General features: G+C 49.2%; 1 protein-coding gene across 1 annotated transcript in view; it reads left to right on the top strand.

Moving 5' to 3' along the window:
* The window catches only part of Sdk2 (sidekick cell adhesion molecule 2), a 292689-nt gene that overhangs the window by 162124 nt on the left and 115061 nt on the right, over positions 1-15504 (top strand). The window contains exon 4 of the mRNA XM_031354086.1: positions 9421-9568. Coding sequence (XP_031209946.1) covers positions 9421-9568 — 148 coding nt within the window. The remainder of the gene's footprint in view (positions 1-9420; positions 9569-15504) is intronic.

Here is a 15504-nt window from a genome sequence, read left to right as displayed (position 1 = left end):
TGATCGTCAGGAGGTACTGGGAGATGTCTCAAGATGCCTCACCCTATGAGGTGGGGGGCAGGGAATGATGCCCTGGGGCTCCCAGAAGTAAGTACCAAGGCGGCAGAGCGTCATGTCTAAGCCTTCAGTGGTTGACTCCTTCTCCCTGGTGCCACCAAAGCCCAGAGCGGTTTCCCCAGGTAAGCGGGGAGGACAGTGTGAGAACTCTAGGTGCCCCTGGGATCAATAGCATCCCGCAAATACTCAGCATCCCTTTCCCAGACCTGCTGCTTCATGAAGGACGTGCTTCTCAATGCAAGGGAGCCACACTGGGGGCTCTTTTCAGCTGGCCAATGACACACACAGTGGTCAGAGAAGTCTGGGAATGCTTTATGAGTGCTGGAGGTTTGCAAGAAAAGCCGTCTACCTCTGAAAACTAACGGCGAGTGAATAACGGGGAGAGCCCGCTGTGGGGAGAGAAGTTGAGGGGAGAAAGTGCTTAGAGGACCTCATAGTGCCATCAAAGAGTGGGTGTGATAATTAGAGAAAACAGCCGTAATCAAAAGTGGAGGACAGGCAGGTCCCTAAACCAGCATTAAAGGCAACTCTGTTCACACCCTAAGAGCAAAGCTTGAATCTCAACACTGGATCTCAGGAAGCCGACAGCACCGGCTGCAGGAGGCCACAGGGCATCTTCCTTTAGTGCCAGGCATGCCCACCTTGTGACATTTTGACATAATGTCATTTATAAAATTCACTCTCCAAAAACCATGCATTCCAATTATAAAAGAAACACACACATACACACACATACACACACACCTCATGTTTGAAGCATGATTCAAATTTCATATTGGCCACATTCATAGCAATCCTAGGGCACATGCAGCCCATGGACTATGAGCTGGACACACTGACTTCTCGTCATGTCCCAGCATCCCGTGAGCAGATGGAGCAGGGAAGCCTCCAGAGAGAGACCGTATTCCCAGTGTGCATGCCCATGCGCACGTGCATGTATGCACATGTTCCAATGGATTCATAAAGGCCAATCTGCCTTTTGGTTCATGCGTGTAAGGAGAATGAATATGTCTGTGTGCCAGCGTGTGCACATATACATGTGTCTTGAATACCTATGTCTGGGTCAATCTGCCTCGATGCAGCAGTACACATGTTTATACAGGTATGTGTCCTCGAATTGCATTGATTTGTGTGTGTAAATGTGTGCACAGATATATCTATGAATATGTAGCCTGTGCTCACAGGTGTCTGTGTGCATGCATCTGGAGAGATGTGTTGATCTAGCCTGGCCTGGACTTTTATCTGATTGCAGGCGAGAACATGCTCTTCCAGCTTTCTCTGTCAGTCAGTCAGTGTCTGTCTGTCCGTCTCTGTCTTCTTGCACTGAGACACCATTCTAAGAGTAAAGAGTACCTGGCATTTTTCCCAATCCTTCTCTCACCCCTCCCTTGTCTGCTGTGCCCACCTGGGGGCAGCAGGGGCAGGAGAGAAACTGGATCCTGTGACCTCAAGCAGCTTGCTCCCCAGTGGATTTTCTGGGGACCCTGGAACTGACAGGCCCCACCCCAGCTCCCGTCCCTCTAGAGAGGGCTTGTGACTTGTGTTCTAATGAGAAATTAATAAGGCAGTTGCCTAACAACTAATGATAATGGCAAAGTCGTTTTTTAAAAAAAAGATTCTTTACGTGTTTTTAATTACAGCAATTAAGGGGAGTCAATAAAACATCTCCCTGACCCAGCCCTTTCCCTGGCCACACTTAGAGTCTCTTCTTTGTAGTTTTAAAGTCGCCATAAATTCCTGCCATTGAGCAGGTAGAATGAATGGCCAGGAGGTTGGAAAGCTCTTCAGACTCAGGATTCCCATGAGCTTTTACCACATTCAAGGCCTCTCTGCTCCCCTCACCTGCCCTCTTCCCCTCCCCTAGACCTTGCCAACACAGTGGAACTTGCCATTCCACCTCATTCCATCCCACAATGCCAAGCTCAACCATACAGGAGCACAGCAAGGGCCCGCTTGTCCCGGGAGCCAGATCCACTTCCCTTGTTGTTAGCATGCTGCCAATTACTCATTCAAAGTAGGATTCAGGGTCCCTCTGTAGTCACGAGGACTGCGATGGCACTGAAATGCCTCTGACTGGCCTGCTTTTTCTCATTTCCCATCTACAGCATGAGTGCAGATAAAGGATGTGATAGCAGGGACCGTGCAGCTACTTGGGGCAATGTGACAGGTTTGTCATGAGCACCCATTACTAATGGCTAGAGTGAGCCAGATGTAGTGGCACATGCCTGCCATCCCTGTTCTCGGGACTCTGGATCAGAGGGATGCCAGTGGGTTACAGGCCAACCTCAGAAACATGGCAGTACTCTGCCTGGAGAAAAATTGAAAAAATAAATAACTGCAATTGTTGTAGAGTGTCCCACAGCATCTCCAGCACTGTTCTGGGTTGTGATGAAACACAAGCAAGGTCCTACCCTCCAGGGAAGCTAAGCAGTCTGTTAATATAACAGTGAATCATAGTATATAATATAACATTGTGTCATAGTATATAACATTGTATCGGCTATATAAAATAACACTGTATCATAGTATATAATGTAACATTGTATCATAATATATATATATATTATATATAACATTGTATCATAATTTATAATATTTTATCATAGTACATAATATGACATTGTGTCATAGTACATAATATAACATTATATCATATCATATCATATTACATTATAATTATATATGGCCCATGAATGAAGGCAATGTATTACAAGAAAAATGGAGCTATGTGAGAGAAATTGGGGAGGGGCAGAAATAGAGAATGGCCAGTACGGATATGGAAGTAGGAAGGTGGGTGGGCCACATAGAAGGGAAGAGCAGCCCAAGCCAGGGACTAGCAAGGGGAAAGGCCCCGTGGTATACGCAAGGGTCTGAGGCTGGGGTGGCTGGAGGAGAGAGAGGGCAGCAGAGAACATCCGAAGAAAGAAGAGGGATGCGGAGCCTCTGGGATAGACTATGGCACACTAAGCTGTGCTCAGAACAAGCTCAAAGACTCTGACGGTTGTGGCAGGGCTGAGATAGGATCTGGTAGAGGGAAGGCTGCTGTTTCTATAAATACAGAAACCCACAAGGAGATACTTGGCCACGTGCACCCAACTGTCAAAACCCTGAGTCCAACCAGACCACGTGTGAGGGGATACACCTATGTAACTGGTAAATTAGTGAGGTTCTTGGAAAGTGGTAGGTGGCACAGCCTTCTAGTTACATCTTTGGAATGAGGTCCTAGAGGTCTTCCCAGAGCCTGTGTCCTGGCAGGGCCGTGGAGGACCATGCACTGCATCAGCACCATGTGACCCAATTCCAGGCAGCTATAAAGATGATTGAACTCAAAGCCAGGATTTCAGGGGGGGAATGCCACAAAACCACATTATCCCCACCCAAAAATAAAGCGCAAGAAACTACAGAGTAATCTCAGGAGTGACTGTTTAAAATTAGGTTGAATTAGCCATGAAAAGCGGAGTAACACTGTTTGTGAACATAAGTAGGTGGTCCAGCATTCCAAAGAGAGGTTAGCCCTGAAGAGGGCAGAACAGGGTGTGGAGGCCATGAGGGGAGGGAACCGAGTGCCAACAGAGCTGTGACCTTGACGTTTGTGCTGGACACTGTGGTAGAGACACGAGTGTTGGCTATTTTCTTCAAATTATAAGTATATATTCATGTTCGGATGCACGATCCATCTCACGAGTCAGAGGGAAGTAAGTGCAGAGACACACTCTGCAGTAGACTTCTTACCTCATGGGCCCTTTTAAGCTCTAACAAAGACATCAAGAGTGAGCTCCAGGCCACATCCCGCTGTGCCTCGGGCCACAGTCCTCTGCTGAGGGGGAGATTATCTGGAAGGCTGGATAGGCCCTGCAGGGCCATAACAGGGTTGGCGGGTAGATGGATTAGCAGCATTTAGAGAGTTAGCAAAGAGAGTAGACAGAGTCCTCAAGGGACCTGGACCCAGCCTGTCCTCCCTTCCTTAGCCCAGCTCCTGCACTGGCAGGCTGGCCTCCTTAGTGGCCTCCCCTGGGTCAGTTCAGCACATCCCAGCGGTGTGCCCAGGGCTGAAAAGAGCAGACAGTGGGTGCTGACTACTCGTGCCAGGGCTCTCTGAGCATATCCTAGAGCTCCTGGGACAGATGCCCGGGGCCTGGGAGTCACAGTGAGGTGGGAATTCTGTGAAGTAGAGGGTAGAAGATGGAGTCTGTGTGGATAGGGACCAAGGTTAGTCATGTCCATCCTTCCTCCATCCATCCTACTGTAAACACATATGTGTGCCCACCTACATCCATCCACACACATGGGAAAATATATCCAACTATCCAGCCCATCCCACACATGCACACACACACACACATACACACAATATATATAATATATATTACACATATACATTTCTGCACATATCCAACCATCCAGCCCATCATACACATGTGCATATGCACATATACTATATATATATAACATATATATTCCTCCATATGCATAACCATCCACCTGTACATAAAACAACCACACATAGTCACATACAATCCATCCATTCATACATATGAACAGGACATGTATATGGAAACATAAACATGTATATAATTCAATAATCCATCCCTCCATCTCTTTCTTTCTTTTCATCTACCCACTCTACCATCAGTCCAGTCCTCTATCCATCCATTCACCCATGCAGCTCTCTCCATCTCTCATCCATGCAGGAACCTCACCCTGCTGACCTTTTGCTTGCTGCCTATGCCCTCTTCTTCTGTCCTACCCTATCACTTTTTTCCTTATAACACATACACACATGAGCACATATGTGCACATACATATATACAATGCACACAACTATACACGTGGACACATGTATACACGCATGTGCATATGCATGTACACACTTGTGCACACATAAGCACACATTCACATACATATACACAATGCACATACATACACATGCACACACATGAGCACACATGTGCACACATGTGAGTACATGTGCACATGTGAGCACATATGCATACACCCATACATACATACATGTGTGCATATACACATGCACAATGCACATTCGTGCATACACATACACACATGCACACACATCTAGCTATACCTGGCCCTTATTTATGTCTCAGTTTAAAAGCTGCCTCCCACACACACCAGTCTGACGAAAGTTTTGCTAGCACTTCTCAGAGAACTCTGACCTTTCCTTCCCAGCAGTTGTCGCAGATGCCACTGAACATGTACTTGTGGACTTGGCTGCTGGGCCAGATTGTAAGCTCAATAAAAAGCTCAATAACAGGTCTTTCTTTTCTTTAAAATGTATTTTTGTTTAATCATGTGAGTGTGTGTATGCCCATGTGAGTCTATGATACCATATGAATACAGAAGCTCAATGAGACTAGGAGAGAGCACAAGATCCCCTGGAACTGGAGTTACAGATATTGTGTATCAACATCTGGATGCTGAGAGCTGCATCCCCGTCCCCTGTAAGAGCAGTATGAGTTCCTATTCTCATGGGCCCCTCCACAGAGCCCGCCTGACACACACTAGGGCTTCATTAGGAGCTGGTGTTTCTAGGCAGAGCAAGGACCTAGCCAGTTGGTAGGCAACTGCTTCTGAATGCAACCATGTCCAGATGCCTGTCCCTGCTGCTCACCTAGGAGGGGGTAGGGGAGAGCTCGGGTTTCTGCGGTGGAGGGGGGATGTGCACAGGGAAGTAGCGCTGTGCTAGACCCTAACTGCTTAATATTGGATCAGCCGCTTCATCTCCATGAACCTTCATTTCCTCGAAGACCAAATGGAGCCAATAAAACAAGAGAGAGTGGAGAGAGGAAACACCATTATCGTGAAATTGCTCTAAATTGTTTAAATCTATCTTCTGAGTTCTGTGAAAAGTTTTTTTTTTAAATAGAGAAAAATTATTATAAGAACTGAAATCAGCATGATTTATTGATCTGATTTTTTATAGATAGAGCCAAGTAATAGAAATTAATAAACAACTAAAAACTCATATGTATTAAAATCTAGCCTGTCACGTTATTGGAGGCTCAAATGAGATAATGCATGCACAGTCTGTCCGGAAAGAAACCCAGCGTAGGGTAAATGCTGGGTTCTCATTCTATTAGGCTGGCTTGGGATAATCTTTGTTGAAGAGGTAATGTTTACACTAAATCATGAAAAACATACAGGATTCCAGCATTTTAATGCTGAAAATATTAGATATACTTATTTAGCAGTTTTATACACTCTTCCCGTATCCATGGCGGCATAACAAATGACCCCAAGACACCACAGTGCAGAGCAATATTTTAATGCTCACACGGTTGGTGAGTCTGGAGTCTGGACAGGGCACAATGGGGACAAGCCACAGCCAGTCCTGCTTGGTGGCAACTGAGATCTCCGTGGTAGACATGAAGGCTGCAGGTGAATTCACAGGTTTCGTCCAGGAATCCAGCGTTGGTGGTAAGCACCTGGGAACCTTGGTTCTGCTCCAGCAAGGTGTTCCGATGCACACTCAGTTGAGCTTCCCCACAACATGGTAGCTGGATTCTAAGGGCAGGTATCCGGCAAGGAGAGCCAGGTAGATGGCGTCTCCTTTGAAGAACTTCACCTTTAAAACCACAGAGCATTGCTCCCAACATGTTCAGCTGCTAGAGTAGTCTCACGCGCTTGAGACTCAAGGGATACGTGGGAGAAGTATGAGTCACACTATAACAAGAGCACGTGGGAAGGGGGATAAATATTGATTCAGGCACCTTTGGGAAGACGCAATCTGGCATAGACATACCATCTCACTTCCTCGGTGTGGCTCGTGAGGAAGGTACCCTTGTGTTTTGCTCTTACGGGAGAAGGAGAATTACAGTTCCACAAGGTCAAGGGTCAAGGACTTGGGGGCACGTGGGGCTAGGATTTGAACTCGACCCTCGAAGTGTCCAAATACATACGGTGCCTGCCAATGTTAAGACAGGATGTCGTCAGCAGCTCTTTTTCTTTTAAAACACTAAGTTGGATCCATTATGCAGGATGCTGAAGAGACAAGGTACTGTGGTGAGCTATGGCTCATCCGCTGGCTTCTGGGCAGGTACCTAGCAAAAGCAAACCCTGGTTGTGCAAAGTAGGGCGTACGTCACCCAAGGCATTGAGATACAGGCATCGAAGCAAGCACGGCTGCTTCCAGTCTAGTTATGGAGGATCTTACAGGCAAAGAGGACTTAGAGTTTTCTGGGGCAATAAGGAGACAGCATAGGCTCTAAGTGACACACACACACACACACACACACACACACACCACGTCAGGGCAGTGTATGTAGTGGGGTTGGATGATGTAGACTGGGAGTCAGCGGCTCACGGAATGGGCTAACGTGGAGGTGGGTGAAACAGTACCCACGGGAAGGAGCTGAGGACTTTGTGGGACACAGGGAAGGAACCAACAAGAACTCCGAGGATTTAAGCTCAAGTGATTGGGGCAAAGGGACGGACAATCAACAGCACAAAAAGTAGAGTTTGTTGAGCAGGCAGCAAGGTCTCCCTACCGCCCACCACCACCATTCACCCCACACCCACCCCAACTCATCCCCAGCAGACTGTTAGGAATGGTGCCTTGGAGCCCAGGGAAGAGTTGGAGCTAGAAACGTGGAAGTTGTTGGCAGGGAAGTCATAGTCACCGTTAGATGAACCACCACTGGATCAGGGTTACACACTGAAGGTGTGAAGAAGGTGAAGTCCAGGCTGGAGAAAACGAGCATGAACGTCAACAGCCTTACATCTAGGTGCACTGCGGCATCTGCAAGCGATGGAATCAGGACCCAGGGGCCCAGGCATGTTCCACAGGGTCTCCCATGTCCCAGGAAGGTGGGAAGTAAGGAGTATCCTGGTGGCTCACCAAGTCCCCAGTGACTGCCTGTGATGAGGTAAAGGAGCCCAAGGCTGCCTTCAGCCAATACAGCAGTCCTCAAACTTGGCTCGTGCCTGAGACACTAAACAGATATACTGGGGCTAGAATCCAACCACTCCAGCTTCACCCCTGGAAAAACAAGAGGTCCTAAAGGGGACCCTGAGCCATTCAGAGGACCAGGTTGATCACGGACAGGAAGAAGAGGCCATGGTGTCAGGAGTTGACAGGGTCTGCCTCAGTAGGACATGTGTCTTTGTGGTTAGGGAGGGGACCCTGGGCGAAGGAGAAACTAAGGCTTTAGAAGCCATAGGCTAAACTCCCAGTACTTCTAGGCCTGTTGGTCTGGGGAGCCTAGGTCTGAGCATGTCATAGTAATAGATTAGAGGCTGGCGTGGGGACTAACTGGGGTATCCCCATCCACACGCCATACCAAAGAAATGGGAAACTTTGGGGATAGGGATTCCAAGAGCATTTTTTATCTGTACACAGCCAAGCATTGTCACAGGTGAGCATGGCTGCTCATCACCAATCAGGCAGGTTCAGGGCCTCCCTCTGCATGTCTCAAGGCACCCAGGGTACCTGTGCTGTGGCTTCACGCATCACACTTGGAGTCTCAATGGTACACATTCATTGTCAAGGTAAAGGAAGCCCGGTTACTCCCTCCCAAAGCCCACTCAAAGACACTGCTGTGGGAGCTGCTGTGGGAGCCAGTCCCTTCGCTCCAGCCCAGCGGGCAGGCAGGCAGGCAGGCAGGGGACCAGAAGACACACCACTGTGATTTCTGCAGTCTGTGTTTTCCTCCTGGCTCCCAGAAGAGCAGGGCCAGGAGCAATGTCCCCACTGATCTGTGGAGGGCTGGGCATGCTTTAAAGAGAGCAGTGGAGTGTTTATGTTCAGAGGGTGTTGATGTGCACCCTCCTCCCTGCCTAAGGGCACAGAGGTCCAATCCCAAGACTCCACAGCCTAATCCTCTGCTGTACTGAATTAGTCCCGCTGGGTAGGGAAGGGGAAAGGGTAACCTTTTCCAGAGCTCAGGGTCTGAGTTCAAATTCTGGCTCTGTTCCTTGCTAGCAATATGACCTTAGACGGGTTAATTAACTTAGCGGAGCCAGTCTGAGCAGGTTTTTCCCATTGTAAAATGTGTGAAATAATGATAAGCCTCTCATGGCTGTTGGCTAAATCAATCGAGTCAAGGATACATGGGTCCAAATTACACAAAAGCTAAATGTCAAAGCAGGACACATCACACAGACTGCTAGCAGAAGTGTTCAATATCATGCCCAGTGAGAGGTTGTATCAACTATGACGTCAGACTGTATTCATAGCTATCCTGGGATGCATGCAGCCAGGGGAAGGCACAGGTTGGATACACGTGGTGGGAAGTGGGACACTCCAAGGGGAGGGGCAGGGCTTTCTTCATGGTCATCCTCTTGACAACATTCTTTGCCGGTCAGTCTGGATTGACCTTCTGACCTCTGCACCTCTCCTCCCTACAGACATGGGGAGCTTTGAGGAAGGTGAGAAGCACCAGAGTGTGTCCCATGGAGAAGCGGCTGTCATCAGAGCACCTCGAATTTCCAGCTTCCCCCGGCCACAGGTGACCTGGTTCCGAGATGGACGAAAGATCCCGCCCAGCAGCCGCATGTAAGGAAGGCCCTACTCTGGCTAGACTTGGGGAGGAGGGGGCAGGGGCGGAGCTTGTCCTGGGGGAGGTGGGGCGGGGGTGGAGCCTTCCTGGGGGAGGAGGGGCGGGGGCGGAGCTTGTCCTGGGGGAGGAGGTCTGGGGCCAGATGGAGTTTCCAAATGCAAAGGAGGACCCTTCCTATAGAAACTTCTCTGTGATTCTGTAACACAGCCAGCTGGGCGCTGCCCTAAGTGGTGAGAGAAGTTTGGTTTATGAGGGGTTTTCTTGGAAGATGCATGCAAGAAGCAGGGTGTTGCCTCCACACTTCACCTGAGAATATGTCTGCTCCCAGAGGATTTAAGACACCCAAACATGCCCATGCAAAGGCACTGTTGTCATAGTAACAGGCCCAGGACTCAGGCCATGACAGGGCTGGGTGTGTGTAGGTGTTTATGTTTGGCGGCTATGATCGTGTGGGCTCTGTGTGTGTTTGGACTGCAAGGAGTTGCTGTGGCCAGGGAAGGCTGGGGGAGACACACACCACCCTTTCAGCATGCACAAAGACGCTTCTGTCTTCCCCTGGCCTCAATTGTGGGCTTAGCAGTGAAGCCAATACCTTTCACACACACACACACACACACACACACACACACACACACACCCTCAGCAGGCCTCAACAGATACCACGCTTTCCTCCTGAGCTGCCCACTAGCCCAGGTTTTCCTTTCAACTGCTCCACTCCAACCCTCCCTTCACTGGAGAAAGGCTACCTTCTCCCAACCTGCCCCTCCTGGCTACAACTTGCAACCTGGGCAGACTACACGCAGCTCTCCGAGGGCCCCTCCACTCTAGTCTGTAGGGAGCGGAGGGAGATGGGGACAGGTTTGCCTTGGGGAAGCATCAAGTCTCACAGTCGTGGAGGCACAACAATGATCGTATAGTAATATAGCAACTGCAGAGGCTGTAGAATGGGTTTAAGTTCTTAGGACTGTGCTAAGCACACACACACACACACACACACACACACATACACACGCTCCCTGCTGCAGCCTGTGAGGAAAGAGGCTCTCTGTCTTGTTCTCTTTCCTATCCTCACATTGTAGCTCAGTGCTCAACCCTCACAGCAGCCCTTCGAGGCAGCTGGCTTTATCCCACAGCAACTATAAACCTGAGGTTTAACTACTTTTCCAGATCCCTCCTAGCTGCCGAGTCGAGATAATCCGTGCCTTCTGTGAAACATATGTGCAGGCAAGCACACAGACACAAGTAAGTGACTGTGTTGCGTAGAGCTGATCCTGACACAGCCATTCTCAATCTGGCCCCCATGGGAGCTTTGAAATGAACCAGTCCTCAGGTTCTTGCCTAAGGCACTCCGATTCCATTTAAATGGGATGCTCTTTGGCTGTCAGAATTTCTTAAAGCTCCCTGCTTGATTCCACTGTGCAGCCAGAATTGAAAACCATCCTCAGAGCTGGGCTTCATGGCACAAGCCTTTAATCCCAGCACTTGGGAGGTTGAGGCAGGCAGATCTCTGAATTGGAGGCCAGCCTGGTCTATGGAGTAAGTTCCAGGACAGCCAGGACTACACAGTGAGAAGCTGTATTGGAAAGAAACAAAGAAGCAAAAGAAAAGAAAAACATCCTCAATATGTATCAGCCATCTATAGCCACAAGGTAGCTGTGTAACAAAACATCTTAATAGATCGGTAAGGAACATTTGCTGTGGTTTTTTAGGAGTGTGAAAATTGGTGGTTTAGGTTGGTGCACTGGCTAGGTGCTTCTGATGGTTGGGCTCATTTGTCCGAGGTTGTCTCTTATTGACTGTCCTGGGATGGCCTTTACTTGGTAGCAGGTCATTTGGCCATGTTCCACAGGCCTCAACCTCTAGCATGACAGCCCCAGCCTATTCTCTGGATATTTTAGAAGAGAAAGAAGGGAAATGCACTCATATTAAACCCCTACTCACATCCTACTGGCAGAAATCATGACATACAGATCTCAAGACAGAAGGCTCTCTGTGTCCACACCACTTGGCTATCAGTTTCTTCATGAACAGAAGGCCAGCAGGCAGCATGAGGTACCCAGAAAGGCAAAGAGTCGAGTGTGCTGCCCGTGAACAGGTGGACAGCTACCCAGTGAGTCACATTGTGCCCTCCCTTAGGCCTAAACTCAAGAAAGCCAGTTGAATGGATCACCCATTGTGCAGATATTGACATCACATTGTGGAAGGGAACATGCTCTAGCACACAGGTATTGGGACATGTCGGTGAGTCCCAATCCCATTCTAACTCCATTTCTGAGTGTAGCTCTTGGACCCCAGGTATATCCATGAAGGAAGGCATCCCGCAGGCTAACCAATTGGCCTGGCTGCCTGGAACTCAGAGCTGGAAACAAATGGAACATCATGGTTTAACTAGCACTGTCTGCCCTGACTGTGAAAGAGGCCATGCTGACGCCCACCTACTGCATCTGCCGAGGTGGATGAATCCTTTGCTTCTGGCTCTCTCCTATGGACACTTTCCCATCCTCCGCCCTACCTGCTTCTCATGCCAACAGGCTAGAACAACCTTGGCCTGCACAGGTGCATGTGTGTGTGTGTGTGTGTGTGTGTCCTGTACACACATCTGTACAGGAGAGAGTGCGTGCGTGTATACTCTCTCTCTGTGACCACTCCCGCCCATTTCCATAAACACGTCTACCAAATTTGTGATGAAGCACCGAAGTGGTTTCATTTTGGTAATTACGGTGAATTAATATTCATAGGTGAGCAAGAAGGCTCCCTGGAAGCAAGTCCCCTGTGTCTGTGTGCTGGTGCTCAATATCTGATAAGTGATATTAACCGGCAGGCTGTGCACAGCATGAAAGGCTCCACTAGCTACAGAGTGCCTCTCACCACCAGGCAGGACGCAGATTGGCCCCAAGCCTGCTGTTGAAAGGGGACATGATTCCTAACAGAGTCACACACTGGGAGCTCTGGGCACACTCTAGGACTGCCTACTCTCTCCTTAATTAAATTATGAATCCAGTACTCTCGGAGCCGAGTGAGCAAGGGGATGCTGAATGAGAGAGCAACAACACATTCGAGGCAGAGCGAGGGCCTGCCAATCACGGGGAACCGGAAGAAGAGGAGAGGACCCTGGCTCCTCCTAAGAGGGATACTGGTGAGCCTTGCTATCAGTGCCCCACTCAGAGTTCCTCTTCCCATCTTCTCCCAGTGTGAGCACGTATATGGTGCAGCAGGCTGGATGCCATGGACATACTGGAAATGAGGCATCTCATCCTTCCAAGGTTACCTAAAAAGGGACAGTCAATACGCACAGGGTTGGGGAGCCCAAGGACTTTCTTTCCCTCCTGACAGAATGGAGGTGACAAGTTAAAAAGCCTCTGCCTCTCATTCCACTCCCATGTCCAGAACTTGAACCCCATCCTTTATGGTTTCCCATACCCTGTGGTTCTCAGACTCCATGGCTTCTAGGCTAGAATGCTAGGACAGGCAATGCCAGCCACAGTGACCAGGAGACCATATCCAGTGAGCTGAAACCATAGAAGGAAAGGTTTTACCCATCCAAGTTCTAACCCAGAGCAAAAGACTGCAGTATGGCTTCTATACACAGTCACTTGAAACTTGGGTCACTAGAGCTCTGCCGTCATCAACACTGGTCCCCAAAGTCACCCTGCTCCAACAGAGGGGAGGAACTACTCAAGGATGATACAGCCACTCCCATACTCTGAGATTGGAGGTGTCTACGCAGCCTGCCCCTACCCCAGATGAGGAAGATGCAGAGCTGTGCCTTCCTGCCTAGCAGCCACGGCCTCCTCCAGGAGAAGCAGCTTAAGGCTCCTCTTCAGACAGGTTTTCACAGTGACTTAGCCCACTTTCCATTGTTAACTGCACCAACCTATAGTCTGACTAAGTTATAAAGAAGGGGAGCTGTGTTTTGGCTTCTGGCTCTGGGGGGTCCAAGTTCAAGGGCCTTTAGTTAGTCATGACCTTGTCACCAGAGTGATGAGGTGGGTACAGGGCATCATATGACTAGAAATATAGCATAGGCCAGCCTGGTCTACAGAGTGAGTTCCAGGACAGCCAGGGCTACACAGAGAAACCCTGTCTTGAAAAATTAAAAAGAAAAAAAAAGAAAAAAAAAAGAAAAGAAAAGAAATATAGCATAGAAGGGAACGTGTGTGTGCATGTGTGTCTGTCTGTGTGTGTGTGTGAGAGAGAGAGAAAGAGAGAGAGAGAGAGACCATGCATGCGCACACATGCATGTGCATATGTTCTGGTCCCTCCCTCTTACAAAACCCCCAATAGTCAATCATGGGGATCTGTCCTAATGAGCCACCCAACCCTAATCAGCCCCTACGGTCCCACCTTTAAATGGGTCAGGAAGTCCCTCACTTCTTTCTGCCTCACAATGGGAATCAGATTTATTTCAACTCAGTAACACTGGGGAAGACATTCAAAGCAGCACCCAGGCCATAGCACTCAGCTTCCCACTCGGACATTCGCAGCCAGACTTGTTCTCTTGGGGACGTGCATCCAGGGCCTCGAAGGATGCCCACTGAGCAGAAGCCCTGGCTCTACCTACACCTTGTCCATGGTGCTCTTCCACAGCTGTGGCAATCAGCCGTCCAGCAATCATGAAGGGTCCACAGGGAACAAGGTCACTGTTGCCGCTTAAGAACCACATATGATCCGTCACTGTCGCCTGTGCATTATTCCATCATCTGTATGTCATTAGCTTAGCAAAACTGCCACTCCTGCCATGCGTCAAAAACCGTGCACATCTAGAAAGCTCCCTATAAGGACAAAAAAAGGGTATAAATCCTGTTCTAGGGAAACTTCAACCCATTCCTAAACTCTCCCCCTTCGCTCACGAATAATCCTCTCTTCTATTAGTCTCACAAAATGAGCTATCCAAACCCCCAGGGTTGTGGGGTGGGGAGGGATAAACAGAGAAGATGCTCAGTCATAACACACATGAAGGATGGCTGAAGCCAAGAATGGGAGTCAGGGGCCTTCCCAGTCAAGGAGGGAAGAGCTGGGGTGCACTCTTTCTCTGGTACAGAACAGGTGGGTGTCCAGACAGTGGGTCCCCTGGAAACTCTGTGAGACCTGCCTCCATAGTATAGTGACTCCGGAAGGTGGATCTACATGAGACCAGCACCCTGAAAGTCCCTCCATCCTGAAGCCAGGCTGTGCCGGGAGCTGGCTCTGAGTGAGGACTGGCAGTGGGCTATTCTGCTGCCAGGGACCAAGTGACAGAGACAACCATGAGGCTAGGAGGCGTCTTAGCAAATATTATCTTCCACCTTTTCAAGGACAAAGAGACAGGGCCCAGATAGCATGGGAGGACACACATGATCCTCAGAGGCCAGAGCCGCGCACCAGAGCTCAACCCCAGCCCCCACCACCCTACATAGCACAGACCCTTCTCCTAACTCACAGCTCCCTGCTCCACAATCCACATCTAAGGACAAGGGCCCTAGGTGACATGAAGGGACTCTCAGATGGGAAGGTAGCCACCATTCCAACCCCACATCTGGTGTTCTACATATTTTAGCATGGGGATTTACATGACCCCAATACCCTGAAAAGTCCCTCCACTCCCAAACCAGACTGTGCCACGTGAGGGCTATGGCGCTGGGGAGACGGATCAGTTGGTAAAGAGCTTGTCTTGCAAACCTGAAAACAGATGTGAATGCCAACCTAGCACAGCATGGGGGCTCCCTCTTGTAATCCCAGTACTAGGGAAGCAGAGACAGGAAGATCCCTAGGGCTTCCAGCCCCTACACGGCCAGCCTACTCTACTTGGTGAGTTCCAGTAAGAGACCCTGTCTCAAAGTGGGCAACGAGCACCTAAGGAATGACACTCAAGGTGGTCTTTGCCTACATACACACACACATACACACACACATACACACACACACATACACACACACACACATACACACACAC

The sequence above is a fragment of the Mastomys coucha genome, unplaced genomic scaffold (genome assembly GCF_008632895.1).
Source record: "Mastomys coucha isolate ucsf_1 unplaced genomic scaffold, UCSF_Mcou_1 pScaffold5, whole genome shotgun sequence".
Lineage (NCBI taxonomy): Eukaryota > Metazoa > Chordata > Mammalia > Rodentia > Muridae > Mastomys > Mastomys coucha.
Note: the sequence above shows the minus strand (reverse complement) of the source record. Positions and strands in the feature narration are given on the sequence as shown.